General features: G+C 37.5%; 1 protein-coding gene across 17 annotated transcripts in view; it reads left to right on the top strand.

Moving 5' to 3' along the window:
- dlg1b (discs large MAGUK scaffold protein 1b) overlaps window positions 1-18,433 on the top strand; it is a 185,212-nt gene that overhangs the window by 71,252 nt on the left and 95,527 nt on the right. For all 17 annotated transcript variants that reach the window (XM_056471362.1, XM_056471342.1, XM_056471318.1 and 14 more), the window contains one exon: window positions 12,356-12,523. In XM_056471362.1, coding sequence (XP_056327337.1) covers window positions 12,356-12,523 — 168 coding nt within the window. The remainder of the gene's footprint in view (window positions 1-12,355; window positions 12,524-18,433) is intronic.

Genomic DNA, 18,433 nt, shown 5'->3' with positions numbered 1-18,433 from the left:
ATGCAAATATGATGACTCATGGTCAGACACTTCCTATGTTTTTAGGCACATTTTAATACATCATTTGAAATACTTTAATTTACTTATGTTACATGAATATGATTAACTCCAAGTATTGTAAATTGAATGAAGACCTAGATGATTAAAACGTAGTCTTAATGAATAGTGTTTTGAGTAAAAGTGGCAGTGTGCTGATTCTGTTTACGTATGGTTTCGTTTAGTCTGATTTGATCGAGCGCCTGCCAAAAGTTTCTCCTTGGATGTGCACACACTGAACACTTTTCTCATTTAAAGTGTATTTCTGAACACACATTGTTCCTAACATGTGGTGTCATGCAAATAGATTTTTTTTGTTTGTTTGTTTTATAACCTTTATACTTAAAATTGATAATGGAACGGTTCATTTTTAATTAAATTCAGTTCTAATTAGAAGCGTTTACTAAAGAAAGCCTGACTGTTGCTGTAATACAAGGTTAACATAGTTAGAGAAATACATATACATACAGTAACTCTTGGTCATTTTAAAGTCTTTTAGTGGGTTGTCTTGCTTTATGTTTCACATTCCTCGTAATTATGCTTTCAAAGGGGCAGAAATTCTCCATAGGAACTTAAAGTCTACAATTTCCATCTAGGGATTTACAGGAAGTAATTAGAAATGGACAACATACAAATTAGAATTTTACCCATACAAACATGAACATTTAGCTTGGTCATAAGGATGCAAACTAATACATATACAGAAATAGTGCTGGCTTATATTTATTATATGCTCTGGTTGTCAGAACCTTGAATTCCCCTCCCCCTACGCGAGTGCATGAGATTGTTGCTATAACTATATTTAACTGTATATGCTGTTATGGACTAATCTGCAATTTTGTAAATTATTACCTTTAATTCTCAAATATTCCTGTTAATTCTCATATTTCCCATTAATTCCCATAGAAAGTTTCCAGATTTAAAAATTCTTGGAATTTTGCTGCTTTACTTGTAATTAATCTTCACAATTGTTTGTTAACAATTAATACTCTTAGACCTACACTTGAAAAAAATCTATTATTTCACAGAACAGAAAACAGAAATTTACTGTAAAATAGCGGACGTTAAATTACAGAAATGTGCTATTTTACAGTAAATTTCTGTTATTTAACTGCCGTTATTTTACTGTTTCTTTCTGGCACCCCAGATGCCAGAAAAAAGTAAAATAACAGATTTTTAAGTAGTAGTATCAAGCTTATCCTGAATGCAAATTTTGGATTTTTAAGGTATTTAACTGGTATTAAATTAAGTTTGTTTTTTTGTAGCATTTTTTGCCTTTATTACAATAGAAACCAGATTAAATTTGGGGAAAGAGATAGGGATGGGATCAGAAAAGATCTGCGAGTTGGGGATTTGAACCCACAGCACAATTGCGTTATACAGTATGTCGACACACTGACCACTAGACTAGTGGTGCAAAACAAAAATACTTAAAATACATAAAATACATATACATACATACATACATGCATACAGTTGAAGTCAGAATTATTAGCCCCCCTGTTTATTCTTTTCCTCAATTTCTGTTTAACGGAGAGAAATTTTTTTTCAACACATTTCTAAACATAATAGTGTTAATAACTCAACTCTAATAACTTTTATTTTGATTTATTTTGTCTTTGCCATGATGACAGTAAATATTATTTGACTAGATATTTTTCAAGACACTTCTATAAGTGACATTTAAAGACTTAACTGAATTGATTAGGTTAACTAGACAAGTTAGGGTAATTAGGTATAACGATGGTTTGTTCTGTAGACTATCGGAAAAAATATATAGCTTAAAATATAAAGGGGCTTTTGTCCTTAAAATGGTGTTTAAAAAATTAAAAAACTGTTTTTATTCTAGCCGAAATAAAACAAGTAAGACTTTCTCCTGAAGAAAAAAATATTATCAGACATACTGTGAAAATTTCCTTGCTCTGTTAAACAGCATTTGGGAATTATTTAAAAAAGAAAGAGAAATTCAAAAGGGGGCTAATAATTCAATATATTATATATATATATATTGCGTCATATTTATTTATTAATTTATATATATATATATATATATATATATATATATATATCAAACAGTATTATATTAAATTTCCAATTTTGTTTGCTAATGTTTACTAAAACCCTATAAAACGTAAAAAAAACATAAACAATCACATTATTCACAAGTTTAGTTGCTCCTGCCTTTGCTCGCTGGTGTCTTGTGCATTGTTCTCTATCTGTCAATTTACAGTATTTAAATTTTAAAAGTCTGATTCATTTACAACATTTAACCTTTACAAACCTTTAATTTTAGTTGGCTTTTTTGTAGCTAAGCAATAAAACACAAACAAACAAACAAACAAACAAACAAACAAACAAACAAACAAACAAACAAACCAAAAGTAACTTTAAAATCAAAATGTCAATCTCTGTCAAAGGTATTCGCCCCAACCACCTTCCCATTCCTTCTCTCTCTCTTTTCACATAGAATGGTGGGCCAAATCAAAGGTTACCATCGGCCAACTTTGGCCCATCTACTGCTCTTAAAAACCTTTGTAGTCTTTGCCTTTTTAGAGACCTTATTTGATTGGAAAGATACAGCATATTACTTGCATATTGGATTCATCTCAGATTGCGCTATAATGATCCCACACTAGCCGTTTCCCTGTAATTTTCATGGTGATTGAAAGAACAGCATAAGAAACACTAGTGGATTACAGTTGGATCTCATGCTGCTTTCTGAACTATATATCTGATCATGCAAAATGGGATGTTTGACCTAATGGCATGTCATAGCCATCCAGATTTGAATGTTGAAATCATTTCTGATGATTCTGCTTTAGTGTTGGAGCCGGCGGCTTGTGCGAGGATTTAGACGGGCAATATAAAGCATCACTTTACAACATTACCATACGGTCACACTGTAATAACAGCAGGACAGCACTTATCTTACTGGTTAATGCGTTCAGACAGATGTAGAGCTGAGGCATATTATGTAATTGCTACAAGAAATTCTACATTTAAAAGTGTATACTGGATTTAGTTAAAGCTCACATATATGTGCCTTGAAAATGATCTCACTCACTCACTATCCTTCAGCTTATTCTCTGATTTAATAGGGGTCGCCACAATGGAATGAACCACCCGGAAGTGATATGTTTTTAACTTTTTTTAAAAATCTGTATTGTATGTATGGTGTTTAATAAGTATTGCACATTTAATGTTTTATATATCGAGATATATCCAGCTGCAGACCCACACATGTTTCAGGACACACAATCCCCACCACACGATCTAGGCCGGGGCGAGTTATAAATGGTTAATATCGGATGTAAATGGTATTGATGTCTTTTTGGATCCTCTGCCATCAATATAAAAATATATTTTACTAACAATAGATACAGCTAAGTAAAAGAATTTGTAAGTGCGTATACAGTATAATAAAATGTATTACTACTAATAAGTACTTTCTGAAACACATTTTTCACGTGGGTTTAAACGAGTAAGTCTAGATTGTGTGGCGGGGATTACGTTTCTTGAAACGTGTGTAGGTCTGCAGCTGGATATTATTGTATACAGTTGAAGTCAGAATTATTAGCCCCCCTTTTTATTTATTTATTTATTTTTTAAATATTTTCCAAATGATGTTTAACAGAGCAAGACAATTTTGACAGTATGTCTGATAATATTTTTTCTTCTGGAGAAAGTCTTGTTTTATTTAGGCTAGAATAAAAGCAGTTTTTAATTTTTTTTTAAACCATTTTAAGGTCAAAATTATTTGCCCCCTTAAGCAATTATTTTTTCTAATAGTCTACAGAACAAACCATCGCTATACAATAACTTGCCTAATTACCCTAACCTGCCTAGTTAACCTAATTAACCTAGTTAAGCCTTTAAATGTCACTGTAAGCTGTATAGAAGTGTCTTGAATAATATCTAGTCTAATATTATTTACTGTCATCATGGCAAAGATAAAATAAATCAGTTATTAGAAATGAGTTATTAAAACTATTGTGTTTAGAAATGTGTTGTAAAAATCTGCTCTCCGTTAAACAGAAATTGGGGAAAAAATAAACAGGTGGGCTAATAATTCAGGGGGGCTGATAACTCTGACTTCAACGCCATTGACCTTATTCTTCAATGCGGAAGTGCGCTCGTTTTTGCGATTGTTTTAGAACTTCCGATTCAGCTGCCTATGGGGGAAATGACTAGGAATAATAAATGGCAGAAAATGGTCAAACTGCTTACTCTACAAACAAGTGTTTGCATGACAATACAGACAAAGTAGAATAATATAATAAGAAAATATCAGTTTACAACACCAAGCAGCAAAACAACGTTTTTAACTTTTCAAAATGAATGAAAGTGAATGAGACTGGAAGTCTCGAGCCAAAATGATTCAAATGGCTGCGCCCACTCATCCGCAGAGAATAAGGTGAATACAGTTGAAGTCAGATTTATTAGCCCTCCTGAATTATTAGCGACCCTTTCCCCCTCAATTTCTGCTTAATGGGAAGAAGATTTTTTTTTCAACACATTTCTAAACATAATAGTTTTAATAACTCATTTCTAATGACTGATTTCTTTTATCTTTGCTATGATGATAGTACATATTTAACTAGATATTTTACAAAATACAAGCATTCAGATTAAACTGTAATTCAAAGGCTTAATTAGTGTAATTAGGCAAGTGATTGTATAACAGTAGGTTCTTCTGCAGACAATCAAAAAATATATTGCTTAAGGGGGCTAATAATATTGACCTTAAAATAGGTTTCAAAATATTTAAACCTGCTTTTATTCTAGCTGAAATAAAACAAATAAGACTTTCTCCAGAAGAAAAAATATTACAGGAAATAATGAGAAAAATTTCTTGCTCTGTTGAACATCATTTGGGAAATATGCATTAAATTTATTTTATTTTTTTAAATCAAAGGAGGGCTGATCATATTAACTTGAATTGTAATCCTTTTGAATAATCGTGATTACAATTATGACCAAAATAATTGTGATGATGATTTTTCCCATAATCGAGCAGCCCTAACTTCCAGGGGAAAAAAAAAACATTTTGAGATGCAGTTAAACATGCAAGTAAACCATTTTTTCTTACTTACAAATTGCCACAAAGCAGCTTAATGCAGAATGCGAGGTGAGGTGATTTACATTTTTGAGTGAACTATCCCTTTAAATGTTAAATGTCAGCCCATATGGAAATGAATCAAACTTCCAGGGGGAAAAAGAAGTTTTGAGATGCATCAAATTTAATCTTGCAGGTAAATAAGTAAGGTTATTCTTACTAATGAGTTGCCACAACGCAGCGTATTGCAGTGTGTGTTATCACTGAACATTGGCACAGTGTGCAGAGGTGGATTGTGGAGTCGGTTTGGATTGCAGCATATAGCCGTGAAGTATCAGGTGTCTCCCAGGAAAGCTCCAGACTGAATAGTGCGTTTGCACAGAGGAGCGTGACTCAAGAGTGAGTGGTCGTGGTTGCCTGGAGATCCTCCTCCTCATGTGCTCATCAGGGAAGACTGTGAGCCTCCTCTCCCGTCATGTGCTTTCTCCCACAGTCAACACCAACAAGTCAATCTCAATCATAGCAATCCTTACCACCGGTCACAGTGAAATGTCCATTTATGGGAGGTGAGAGGAAATTGCATAACGTGGTATTATTGCTTGTGAAAGGCGAAACCTTGCAATCTGTGGCCTGATGCAAAAATCTACGTCTTTGGACACCTCTTTGACTTTTTTTTTGTGGATGAGGCTTAGTCATGGTATATTGTGTAACTGTTAGGTCTATTTATTTCCATGAACATTTATGCGAGAACAAACATAGTGCTTTATGATAGGGCTGCTGCACCATATTGGAAAAATCTGACATTGCGATAGATATGCGATATGAATATAATTTCACCAGATGAATGGAGTAGCTTTATTTAGAAATAATTCATTCATTTACACTACCTGACAAAAGTCTTGTCGTCTATTCAAGTTTTAACAACAGCAAATAAAAACTTCTAGTTCATCATTTAGTGTCAGAAGTGGTTTATATGAAAGGCAAAGGATTGGAGGGATTGGAATGGCAAAGAAAGCGTTCTTGCAGGACTCCCAGAGTTCATCAAGATTCTTTAGATTCATCTTCAATGCCTCCTCCTTCATCTTACCCCAGAAATACTCAATAATGTTCATGTCTGGTGACTGGGCTGGCCAATCCTGGAGCACCTTGACCTTCTTTGCTTTCAGGAACTTTGATGTGGAGGCTGAAGTATGAGGAGCAGCGCTATCCTGCTGAAGAATTTGCCCTCTCCTGTGGTTTGTAATGTAATGGGCAGCACAAATATCTGGATACCTCAGGCTGTTGATGTTGCCATCCACTCTGCAGATCTCTAGCACGCCCCTATAGTGAATGTAACCGCAAACCATGATTTTTCTTTCACCAAACTTGACTGATTTCTATGAGAATCTTGCGTTTATGCGGGTCCCAGTAGGTCTTCTGCAGTTTTTGTGATGTTTGGGATGCAGTTCAACAGTTGATTCATCATAAAAATCAACCTCCTGCCAATTTTTTCACGGAGACTTGATGATAAAATGTTTCAAAATGAAATATTTTACTTTTATGTAATATTGTGAATCCAAAGCTAGCCATTTTAACATTTTACTCGCATAAATTCACTGTTTATATGATCCCCCAATTCAGATTTATTTAAATATAGCAATAAAATGTGATGATGGGGGAAATAAATGTACACTTTGGATTCATTATTAGGGCTGATCTATTTAACTTTGCAGCTTATTTGCATTTATTTTCATATAACATGGCTGAGAGGCACCACGGTGGTGAAATTGAGAGTGTATGGGTTGCGGCTGAAAGGGTATCCGCTGCGTAAAACATATGCTGGAATACTTGACGGTTCATTCCATTGTGGCGACCCCTGATAAATAAGGGACTAAGCCAAAGGAAGATTATTCAATGAATGAATGAATAACATTGCTGGTTTTAATGTAATTAATTTGAATGCATTTTCGCCGGAATATATCTTTACTTAATTAACAGTGCTATGACAACAAGCGTCTCTGTCTCCTCAACAAAACTGACATTATAATTAATTAAGAAGAACTGCTAAGTGATTAAGAACGTGTTTAACTGGGATCTAATTGAATTTATTTGGACTGATTTACTGTTTGGTTACGCTTTACTTCTTTGCGCTTTAAGGAGTTTGACTTTAAAAACTAGAACAAACTGAAAAAATATATGTTAAAATGTGTGTAAATTATGTTTAAAATAATGTAATAAAACTGGAATTGGGAAAAAATTATAAATCAGGAAGTGGTATCGAATTCAAAATATTGGTATCGTTTTAAATAAGTAGTCTGAACAAACAGCAAATGTCATTTTTTGAGTATATGAATATCAGAATGCTGTGTAGTTTATGAAATAGACAAAATCCTACTAGATCACGCTGCTTTGTTTACTGCAGTAACCACGACAACACCATTATTCCTGCTGTTCTGTAGGCGCCCCTGCTGGATTATTATTTTTATTTAGTAAATGAATAATGATTTCGGGCCCTATCATACACCCGGTGCAATAAGGCGCAAGAAGTGTATGGCGCGATTTGTTGCTATTTTCAGACCAGCGCAACATTAATTTTCACGTTTTGCGCCAAGTTGTTTAAACAGCAAATCCATTTGCACCACTTTGTGGACTCATGGGTGTTCTGGTCTAAAAAGGAGGTGTGTTAAGGAACATTGTTGGCCTGTTGCTATTTTGAGGAACTGAAATAGACTGCGCAATTGACCAACTAAAAGCAGGTCTAAAGTCCAGCACAAAGTGTGTTAGTTATTTTCCTTTGTAGTCTAAAAGCTTACACATTGCTTAAAACATACAGGATGTAATACATACAGCAATACACAAATGTCTTTACATATGAATAAAAATAAAGGATTAATGATACAAAAATTATTCTTTTCTACATAAATAAAGTCGCTGCCTCCATGCCTTCATGTTCGGGGGGCTTTTTTCAGTTTATTCATGACAATTTGCTTTTGTATAATGCTATTATTATTAGCAATATTATTTATCATATGCATATTTATATTTGTTTTAATAAAAACTAGTGTAGATTTGTCCACCTGTCGGGTTTTGGAGACGTATGCACCACATATGGGGCATAAGAATATTACGTGTGTTTAGCTGTATCTCATTTTTGACCACACTTCTTTATTATTGTTTATTTATTCGTTTATTCGTTTACTGGAAATTAGAACTGAATTTAAAACCAAAATAGTTTTGAAACAAATCTTTGCGCTTAACAAGCGAAATTAAATATGTGGGTTAATGGATGTCTTCAGTGGAGTGAGTTTCCACTGTTTCCTTGTCCACAAAAGTAAGAGTAATACCACAGAGATAATTTTGCTAATATATACTGTATACAGGATGTACACTAATGGGAGTTATGTTTTTATAAAAACTTCTATAAATAAAGTAAAAAAGAAAAAAGTAAAGTAAAGAGAAAGTAAAAAGGCCGAATAGAGGAGGCTCATTCTTGGTCTGTTTAACTGTTTTCTTGCAGGTGAAGCATTCAGTTTTTCCACTTATAAAGTCCGCCATGTAAATAGCATATGCTTCATGGCGCAACGCATTTGACAAATGGAATGGAAGATGAGACTCTGATTAGTTAATGCATGTTATGCTCAAACACACCCAGAACTCATTAGAGAATAAGCACAACCCTGTTAGACCATGCGCCGGGGCGCAGATCTTATTTTTCCATCTTTAAACTAGCAGAAGTTGATTTGGAGCCCTTAGTTTAGGATTGGTTTGTTACAGTTTGTATTTAGTGACTGTACTGTAAGTTAAAATGTCGCCAATGTTTCCGGCTAAAACCTAAAGTGGCGATGAGGTCTTAAAATGTATGGAAAGAGTCTTAAAATGGTCTTAAAAGGTATTGATCTCTCTGATTCCTGTATGTACTGTACACTGTATTTTTTTATTTCTCTACTTGTACCTGTTAAATCCGAAAAGCATTGATCATTTTATTAGTACTTTTGCTATGTTGTATTTTTTTGTAGTTTAGTATTTTTGCTATGTGGATTGCGATTGTGGTGTGCTTTTGCTAGTAGATTGATTTGATTTATTTATTTTTATTTCAGTGTCTTTAACCGTAATACAAAGCAAACCAGGAATAATCTATTGGTTATACCCCTGAAGGCTAGCATATTTACTCATACTGCATACCTTAGACTTTAATGTTGATTAAATGTGGATTTTTTTTTTTTATTATCAAAAATTGTGCCCTCTTGTGGCTCCTTTGTATTGAAGTTTAAATAACTTTTTCACCAATAAATAAAAGCAGAGGACACTTTGTTTGACTTTTCCTGACTACATTAAAAAGAATGTGACAGGTTTGTTAAACAGCTACTTTTAAATAAGGTGTTGATTTAAGACGTAGAATTACACGTAATATTCTGATCTAGGTTAACGTCAAACTCTGTTAAACGTATTTTCTTCAAATGTGTGAATGACATCCAGAATTTCCCATTGCTCTTGATTATACATCATCATAAAGCGAGGTGGGTGAACCAATCCAGTGAGCCTTGTGTCGGATTTAAATAAGGCTGCTTAAATCACACTGCTGTTACCTATGGTGAGAAGTAGACAGTAGCTGATAAACCTGTTGCTATAGCAACTGTGGGTGTTCTCCGCCTGTGTTGAAATGGCTCATCAGCTGGCTTTCTGTGTAAGCATGTGCCACTGTATTTTAGAGGGAGGGAACCCATTCATTGTGAAGTGATGTGAAATCACTGCTGTAGTGCAGGGAGATCTGTTGATGACAGTCCTCTGTGTTTCTAGAATGAAAAAAGGGTCATTAGTTAAAATATTGAAGTGTGTTTATAAATCCATTACTTCCTTATTTTCTTTAAAAAAAGCATGAATTTGAATTTTTTGTAGTACGAAGCCTATTCTAGAAGTCTTAATGCACAGATTCAGTCTTTAAACTTTCATTTTCAGCAGACTTTTGTTTTTATAAATGATATATAATGCACTGTGAAACAATGTTTGATCTTTGTGGATAAGGATCTGTATTGGGCCGCCTTATGGCTCGTTTCCACTGACTAGTACGGTACGGTACGGTTCGGTTTGGTACGGGTCACCTTTATCAAGCTTGCGTTTCCACTAACAAGGGTACCCTTTTGGTGGGCGTGGTGTATGACAGAAAGTTTCAGTCGACGTCATTCTAGCTCGAGGAAATGTCTACAATAAAGCTGTATGGGTCGTTCACATATCATATGAGAAGCACTTCTCACAAAACAGATGCTTTATACACATAAATACTTGTGTAGAAATGTTTATTACTAACTTTTATATGAACATGAGTTGATTATAACTGCAAATCAAAGACAGTGCGAAACAGCCTACTGTAACGTCTGTAATTATATTAAATAACTAAATAAATGAACATATATAAACACATACAGCCCCTTACAGTCTCCGATATGTTCCCGACTACAGAAGAACTACATAAAGTAGACATTTCGCCCGTATTTAATGTGCTCCTTTTTTCCCAGCTTCTCCTTTGTTTTTTCGCGCTTCACTCTCGCGTTTGTCAGTGTCTGACAGGATCGGGTTTCAAAAGCACGTCAATAATCAAGCGCAGGTTATTATCATCAGCTCAAGAAGTTTGTTATTTCAGATATAATGTTAGACGCGCGGCGAGCGCAAGGAAGAAAGCGAAACTGCTCGCGCCTCAGACTGGCTCGTAAAAAACTACGGGTCACAGGGTAAATCTGCTCTTCTTTCTTGGATTTGTGGCTGTCCATCAAGATGACGACAAGGCTTGTTTGAGCCCAGATCGACCATGGCTCGTTATTATATGTATTTATAATTCCACTAAACTCTCTAGCTGTGTATTTCAAACATGGCGGTTTTTTGTTTTCATTCTGGCTTGTTGCGGAAGCGAATGACGTATCTCTGTAAACCAATAGCGTTCAGCTGCGCCTTTTGGTACCCTTTCTCGTGTTTGGTACCCTTTCGAAAGGGTGCCGAAAAAGTGGTACGGTACGGTACGGTTCGGTTCGGTACGCTTTTTGACAGTGGAAACGGCCATAAAAGCGTACCAAACCAAACCGAACCGTACCGTACCACTCAGTGGAAACGGGCCATTAGATCTCAGACTGTTATTTGCCTAAAATCCCACCCCCCACTGCAGCACTCTTTTAGCAATATACAATTGAAAAATAAGGCCATGGGTATTTGTTATCATTGAGTCAAGAAACACTATTTCTAGATTTCAGAAATTAAAGTATCTGCAACGAAATAATTTTTCAATCTTCAGCACCTATTGCATTTGAATTTCATTTTAATAATTGCCCGAGCATGTCTTAGACATGTTAATGGCTACCGCCTACATTGACAGCTGTGTTCTAAGGCCACATCCCATCATAGAACCTCATAAAGTGACTGATATTTAATTGCTCTATATCATAATCTCAATACACAAATCTCCTCAAAGGAGACTTTATTTAATCGGCCTCATTGCAGTTTTTGTTAGCATGTAGATAAACATGAAATTACAACACTATAGTTCTTTTATGATTACATTATCTATTGCTGTTACTCAGTATTGAATGGATTAATCTTACATTACTGCTCTGGATTTTTTTCTATATTAGTTGAAACCTAGAATAAGATCCAATCCCCCAAGACCTTAGTTCATTTTCTGATCAAATTAAGCTATTTTAGATGAAAGGTGGTTTAGCGTCTCATCCCAAAAGACGGTGCTCTCGTGAGAGTATGATGTTCCCTTCACTAGGACAGGGGGCATTAGGACCCACACAAACCGCAGGTTGAGCGCCCTCTGCTGGCTTCACTAATAACACTTCCAACAGCAACCCAGTTTTCCCATGTGGTCTGCCATCCAAGTACTGACCAGGCTCAGCTCTGCTTAGCTTCAGTGACTAACCGGTCTTGGGCTTCAGGGTGATATGGCTGTGGTTAACACATTGGTGAACAAAGTTGCTTCAACAGTTTTTTGGTAAACAAAAGTGTTTTTGAAGCCACTGAATGCTTTGACAATAGACTGTTGATGTCTATGGTGGATGAGAGATCTCTGGTTTCATCTAAAAAAAACCTTAATTTGTGTTGAAGATCAAGGTTTTGGGGGATCGGAACAACATGAGTGTGAGTAAATAATAACAGGATGAACTAACCCTTTAATACATTTTGGGGATTACCTTCTCTGAAGATGCCAAAATTATTGTGCCTTCCTACGTTTGGAACAACCCACAATTCTGAATTATTCGTACGATGACTGAAGCTTTTTCCTGTTGTTCTCTGCAGAAGTACAGACACCAAGATGAGGACACAGGATCTCCACAGGAGCCAAGCTCGCCACAGTTCACCGATGATGCTCCTGGACCTGAGCTGGTCCAAGTGGCTGAGAAGAGCCTCTCCCAGATTGAAAATGTCCATGGCTTTGTGGCACATTCACATATCTCCCCAATGAAGGTAGGCCCTGATTATGGAATATTTTTTTGACCTGTGTTAACATTTGCCATATTGTCAATCACTTTGTTGTCTGAGTTCTGCTATGAAGTTTGTTTACACTTTGTTTGTCCTTACATTTTACACAACACAACACTTAACACATGCTTAGGGATTTTGAATGACTTCCCCCTCCTTGCATTATTTCAAGCAATTAGCTTGACAGCCAGAGTACTGCTTTTTGTACAGTAAGCTACCTTTTCCCCACTAGTGCTCAAAATGAGGAAATGTTAGATAAATAGAATGTTTATTTGTTGTAGATTGGGTCTTAATCCACCAGTGGGCTTGGTTCAGTAGGAATGTCATTAGCCATGTGTCCACTTAAAGCGAGTATGCTAGTGCTAGATTTTGATCACCGTATGGGACAAAAATGTAATGACAGATTTATACACAATGCTAAAGACTACTTGTACAAATAAATTGCAGAATAATTGTATTTTTCAAAATGAGTTTGGCCAAAATGAGTTTCCTTCGCAGGGTGGCAGAGTAGAATGGGTGAGGAGTTCTGTCACCCGGGAGGAACTCAAGAGTAGAGCCGCTGCTTTCCACATCAAGAGAAACCAGCTGAGGTGGCTTGAGCAGCTGTTTCGGATACCTCCTGGATGCCTAACCAGGGAGATGTTCCAGGCATGTCCCACCGGGAGTTTCCTCTGCAGGGTGGCAAGGTAGATAGTGTGAGCAGCTCTGTCACCCAGGAGGAACTCAGAGTAGAGCCACAGCTTCTCCACATAGAGAGAAGGTAACTGAGGTGTCTCGGGTAACTGTTTTGGATGCCTCCTGGATGCCTAACTAGGGAGGTGTCCCAGGCATGTCCCACCGGGAGTTTCATCTGCAGGGTGGCAAGGTAGATAGGGTGAGGAACTCTGTCACCCGAGAGGAACTCAAAGTTGAGCCGCTGTTTCTCCACATCAAGAGAAGCCAGGTGAGGTGGCTCGGTCAACTGTTTTGGATGCCTCCTGGATGCCTAACTAGGGAGGTGTCCCAGGCATGTCCCACCGGGAGTTTCATCTGCAGGGTGGCAAGGTAGATAGGGTGAGGAACTCTGTCACCCGAGAGGAACTCAAAGTTGAGCTGCTGTTTCTCCACATCAAGAGAAGCCAGGTGAGGTGGCTCGGTCAACTGTTTTGGATGCCTCCTGAATGCCTAACTAGGGAGGTGTCCCAGGCATGTCCCACCGGGAGTTTCATCTGCAGGGTGGCAAGGTAGATAGGGTGAGGAACTCTGTCACTCGAGAGGAACTCAAAGTTGAGCCGCTGTTTCTCCACATCAAGAGAAGCCAGCTGAGGTGGCTCAGGCAACTGTTTCGGATGCCTCCTGGATGCCTAACTAGGGAGGTGTTCCAGACATGTTCCACCTGGAGTTTCCTCTGCAGGGTGGCAAGGTAGATAGGGTGAGGAGGTCTGTCACCCGGGAGGAACTCAGAGTAGAGCCACTGCTTCTCCACATTGAGAGAAGCCAGGTGAGGTGGCTCGGGCAACTGTTTTTAATGCCTCCTGGATGCCTAACTAGGGAGGTGTTCCAGGCTTGTCCCACTGGGAGGAGGCCCCAGGGAAGCCCCCAGAACAGGCTGGAGGGACATTGTTTCTCGACTTGCCTAGGAATGCCTTGGAATCCCTCTGCTCCTCAAAATTTCCTGTCTGCAATCTTAACTGTCCTGTTCATTGAAGGTGACCCCTCCTCCCAATATTTAAATTATGATTAAAAATCCCTGTTTATTGTATTGATAACAGTTTAACAGCATATTAAATGATCATATTACTCTATAATACTGTAATATTTCAGGGTTCTGTAATTTTTGCTATTTCAGCACATCAGAATTATTCAACTCCTACTATACATGGCAGTCTTTTTCACTTATTTCTATGGTAAGGTTAAATATTGTGTTAAAAGACAGTGACACTTTTGGAAACACTCCAATAAGACCAAGTCAGCTTTAGCTGTTACACATAAATAAATGTACCCCATGCTTGTGTTAAAGTGAAGACGCAAATATGGCTAAAATATTTTACAACAGCTTTTGTGAAGATTGTTTTGTACATCACAAAGTCTATGGCTTCAAGAAGGCATTAAAAGTTTTGAAAGCTTTAGGGATCATTTTGAAATGCGTTGTACCACAAAACCTTTAAGAAATGCTGAAGAAGAAGAATACTGTTGATTAGAGCAGCTGAAAAAAAGTCTTATGAGATGACCTGATGAAAGGAGGAAAAACATTTGATGACATCTTGGACATGTCAGGACACCTTGTTGAACAGCACTCTTGACAATAAAGCTTCATTATCATAGCATTCATTTGGATGGATCTGACAAGTTCTGGAGGAATGTTTTACAATGTGATGTGACCCAACTTTGGTCCCATGGATTGGGGGTATTCCTTTTGGCGGAAAAAAGGCAAGAGTTATTAGCAGAAGAACATCATCACCCCTCATGGTCAAACATGAATGTAGACTAGACTTGTTATGGGGAGGAAGTGGAAACATTAACTGTATGAAAGACATCATATAATCTTACATAAAGTATCAGGCCATTATGGCAAACATTTGTCTATGTACAGACTGAAGTTTGGGTTATTGCGTTTCAGCAGGATAATCCCCTTAAAGCACAGGTGTCAAACTCCTGGAGGGCCGCAGCTCTGCACAATTTACTTTCAACTTTAATTAAACACACCTGTTCAGCCTAATTGAGACCTACAGGCTTGTTAGAAACCTATAGGTAAGTATGTTGAAGCAGGGTTGGAACTAAACTGTGCAGAGCTGCCACCCTCCAGGAACTGGATTTGACACCTGTTCCCTAAAGAATACATCCAAATTCCTGAAGACTGGTTTGGGGATCATTCAAGTGAAAAATGCAGAGCTGCAGTTAATCCAGTAGTGGATGACAGGCATCCTGTGGCCTTGAGTACAATGATCGCCCTTCTCAAATGAACTGCATGAAGTATTCAACCTGGCCAAAGGACTCCATGTTTAGTACTTGTCTCGTCACAGAGACAGCGTTCTGACTGTGTTCAGAGAAGGTGAATTTCCTGTCCGGCAGGAGGTAGTAGTGTGTATGTTTGAACATTTACAAGCTCTCGCTCTGGTCCTGTTGTGCTCCAGTGGTCCCTTCTCCCTTTAGATTTATGAGCCCAAAGCTTCCCCCCTCCATCCTGATCAGAGCCTGAGCCAGAAGCTGCACACAACAAACCACAGATGAGAAATATCACCTGCCGTCTCTCATAACCTTCACTGCTCACACTTAAGCCGGCTCCTTTTTATTCCCCCACTCTTTCTCACACCCTGTCATCAATCTTAGACACTCCCCTACAATAGAGATTTGGCCCGAGCTGAGAGAGTCACCTCGGCATCTCCTCAGAGACTCTCAATAGCCCTTATGACAGCTGCTTGTTTTCTATGTATTAGGATTGGAATTAGAGCTGTGACCAAAAAAAACGTTCGAAGCGCCAATTTTGAGATTGTTATCTCTATTCTGCGTTTTTTTCCATCTCTATTCTAGATTTATTTTTTAAATATCAGATGGTGCTCTATGCTAGTTTTTAACAGCTGATGATGATCTAGGCTAGTATTTTACAGCAGAGGATGCTCTAGGCTGGTTTTTAACAGCAGAGGGCGCTCTACGCCGGTTTTTAACAGCAGAGGGTGCTCTAAGATGGTTTTTTACAGAAGATAGTGCTCTAGGCTAGTTTTTAACAGCTGATAATGCTCTAGGCTGGTATTTTACAGCAGAGGGCGCTCTATGCTGGTTTTTAACAGCAGAGGGGGCTCTAGGCTGTCACTCTTGGCTTTTTTTAACAGAAGATGGTGTTCTAGGCTAGTTGTTAACAGCAAATGACACTAGGCTAGTATTTAACAGCAGAGGGTGATCTAGACTGGTTTTTAACAGTAGATGGTGCTCTAGGCTACTTTTTAAAAAGCAGACTGTGTGCTAGGCTACTTTTTAACAGCAGATGGCACTCTAAGCTAGTTGTTAACAACAGATGGTACTCTCGGCTGGTTTTTAACAGCAGAGGGTGCTCTAGGCTAGTTTTTAACAGCAGAGGGTGCTCTAGGCTAGTTTTTAATAGCAGAGGGTGCTCTAGGCTAGTTTTTAACAGCAGACTGCACTCTAGGCCAGTTTTTAACAGCAGACGGCGCTCTAGGCTAGTTTTTAACAGCAGATAGCATTCCAAGCTAATTTTTAACAGCAGAGGGTGCTCTGGGCTAGTTTTTAACAGTAGACTGTGCTCTAGGCTAGTTTTTAACAGCAGATAGGACTCTGGGCAAAATTTTTATGACAGAAGGTGCTCTGAGCTAGTTTTTAACAGCAGAGGGTGCTCTGGGCTAGTTTTTAACAGTAGACTGCGCTGTAGACTAGTTTTTAATAGCAGAGGGTTCTCTGGGCTAGTTTTTAATAGCAGAGGGAGCTCTGGGCTATTTTTTAACAGCAGAGGGCGCTCTGGGCTAGTTTTTAACAGCAGAGGGCGCTCTGGGCTAGTTTTTAACAGCAGAGGGCGCTCTAGGTTAGTTTTTAACAGCAGATAGAGCTCTAGGGTAGTTATTAACAGCAGAGGGCGCTTTATACTATTTTTTAACAGGAGATGGCACTCTATGCTGGTTTTTAACAGCAGAGGGCGCTCTAGGTTAGTTTTTAACAGCAGATAGAGCTCTAGGGTAGTTATTAACAGCAGAGGGCGCTTTATACTATTTTTTAACAGGAGATGGCACTCTATGCTGGTTTTTAACAGCAGAGGGTGCTCTAGGCTAGTATTTAGCTGCAGATAGCATACTAGGCTAGTTGTTAACAGTAGATGGCACTCTAGGCTACTTTTTACCAGCTGAGGGCACGCTAGACTAGTTTTTAACAGCAGATAATGTTCTAGGCTAATTTTTAACTCTACACTCAAATTCTCAAGAGGAAGAGTGCTTGTATGTTTGGCTCAGATATGTAAGTTGGTAAAGTCTAGATAGCACACAGCTGCGGATACATCAATAAAGCATCATTTTAATATCTTTACATTACTGTGAGGGTTAGGGTTAGAGTCAAGGTATGGGTAGATGTTAATAAAATGAATGAAAAATTTGATAAATTATATAAATAATTCTCGTTATCTTCCGGCCGCAGCTGTATCCCTTCTAGCAACAACCCTCTGGCATTTATAGCTGACTATGCAGACTCTTGTAATTCAAATAAACTCTTCCTAACCATTGATTATTCTTGTTATATGTTTGTATAGTGTGTTTAAGGAATTGGAGCTGAGCAGATCGAGCATCTGCTGGCCAAAACTAAGCTCAGAATTTATTCACGAGAGAATATAAACGCATTTTGATAATCTCAGATTAGCTTCAGATTTTCCGCCGCAGTTTTTATTTGAATACACTTTTTAGTTTTTGTATTTTGATATTCTAAGGTATTTTCATTTTATACTGATATCATTAAAAATTAAGTAATTTTTTAAACCTTAATAATATTTTTTAATATCTTTATTTTCAGGGAAAAAAAACTGTAATTGCTTATTTTAAGCATTTGTCTGCAAAATTACATGCAACAAAGGAATATGCTAATAAAAGCACTTAAAATATAATTCTAAAGAGAGAGACAGATGTGTTTGGGGTGTGTTTGTGCATTTTCACACATGACATTAGAAGTCATTAAAAAATTGTATAAAGATACTTAGCACACATAGCAGTTTGAAAAGGATGGACACTGAGATGAGTTCAGTCGGCTGCAGAAGTGGGTTCTGTTGCCATCTTGTGCTCTATTGAAGCCATTGCAGTCATCAGAAATATCAGTAAACATCTGCTGTGTATTTATGTATTGAGGTGGGAGTGACGTTGACCTGGTCTGTTCAGGTTAGAGGATGACCTACTATCCCAAGAGGCTTTTCATATATTAATGTGTTTA

This window comes from Danio aesculapii, chromosome 2 (genome assembly GCF_903798145.1).
Source record: "Danio aesculapii chromosome 2, fDanAes4.1, whole genome shotgun sequence".
In the NCBI taxonomy this organism is placed as follows: Eukaryota; Metazoa; Chordata; class Actinopteri; order Cypriniformes; family Danionidae; genus Danio; species Danio aesculapii.
The sequence above is the reverse complement of the archived record's forward strand: the minus strand, read 5'-3'. Positions and strand labels throughout refer to the sequence as shown.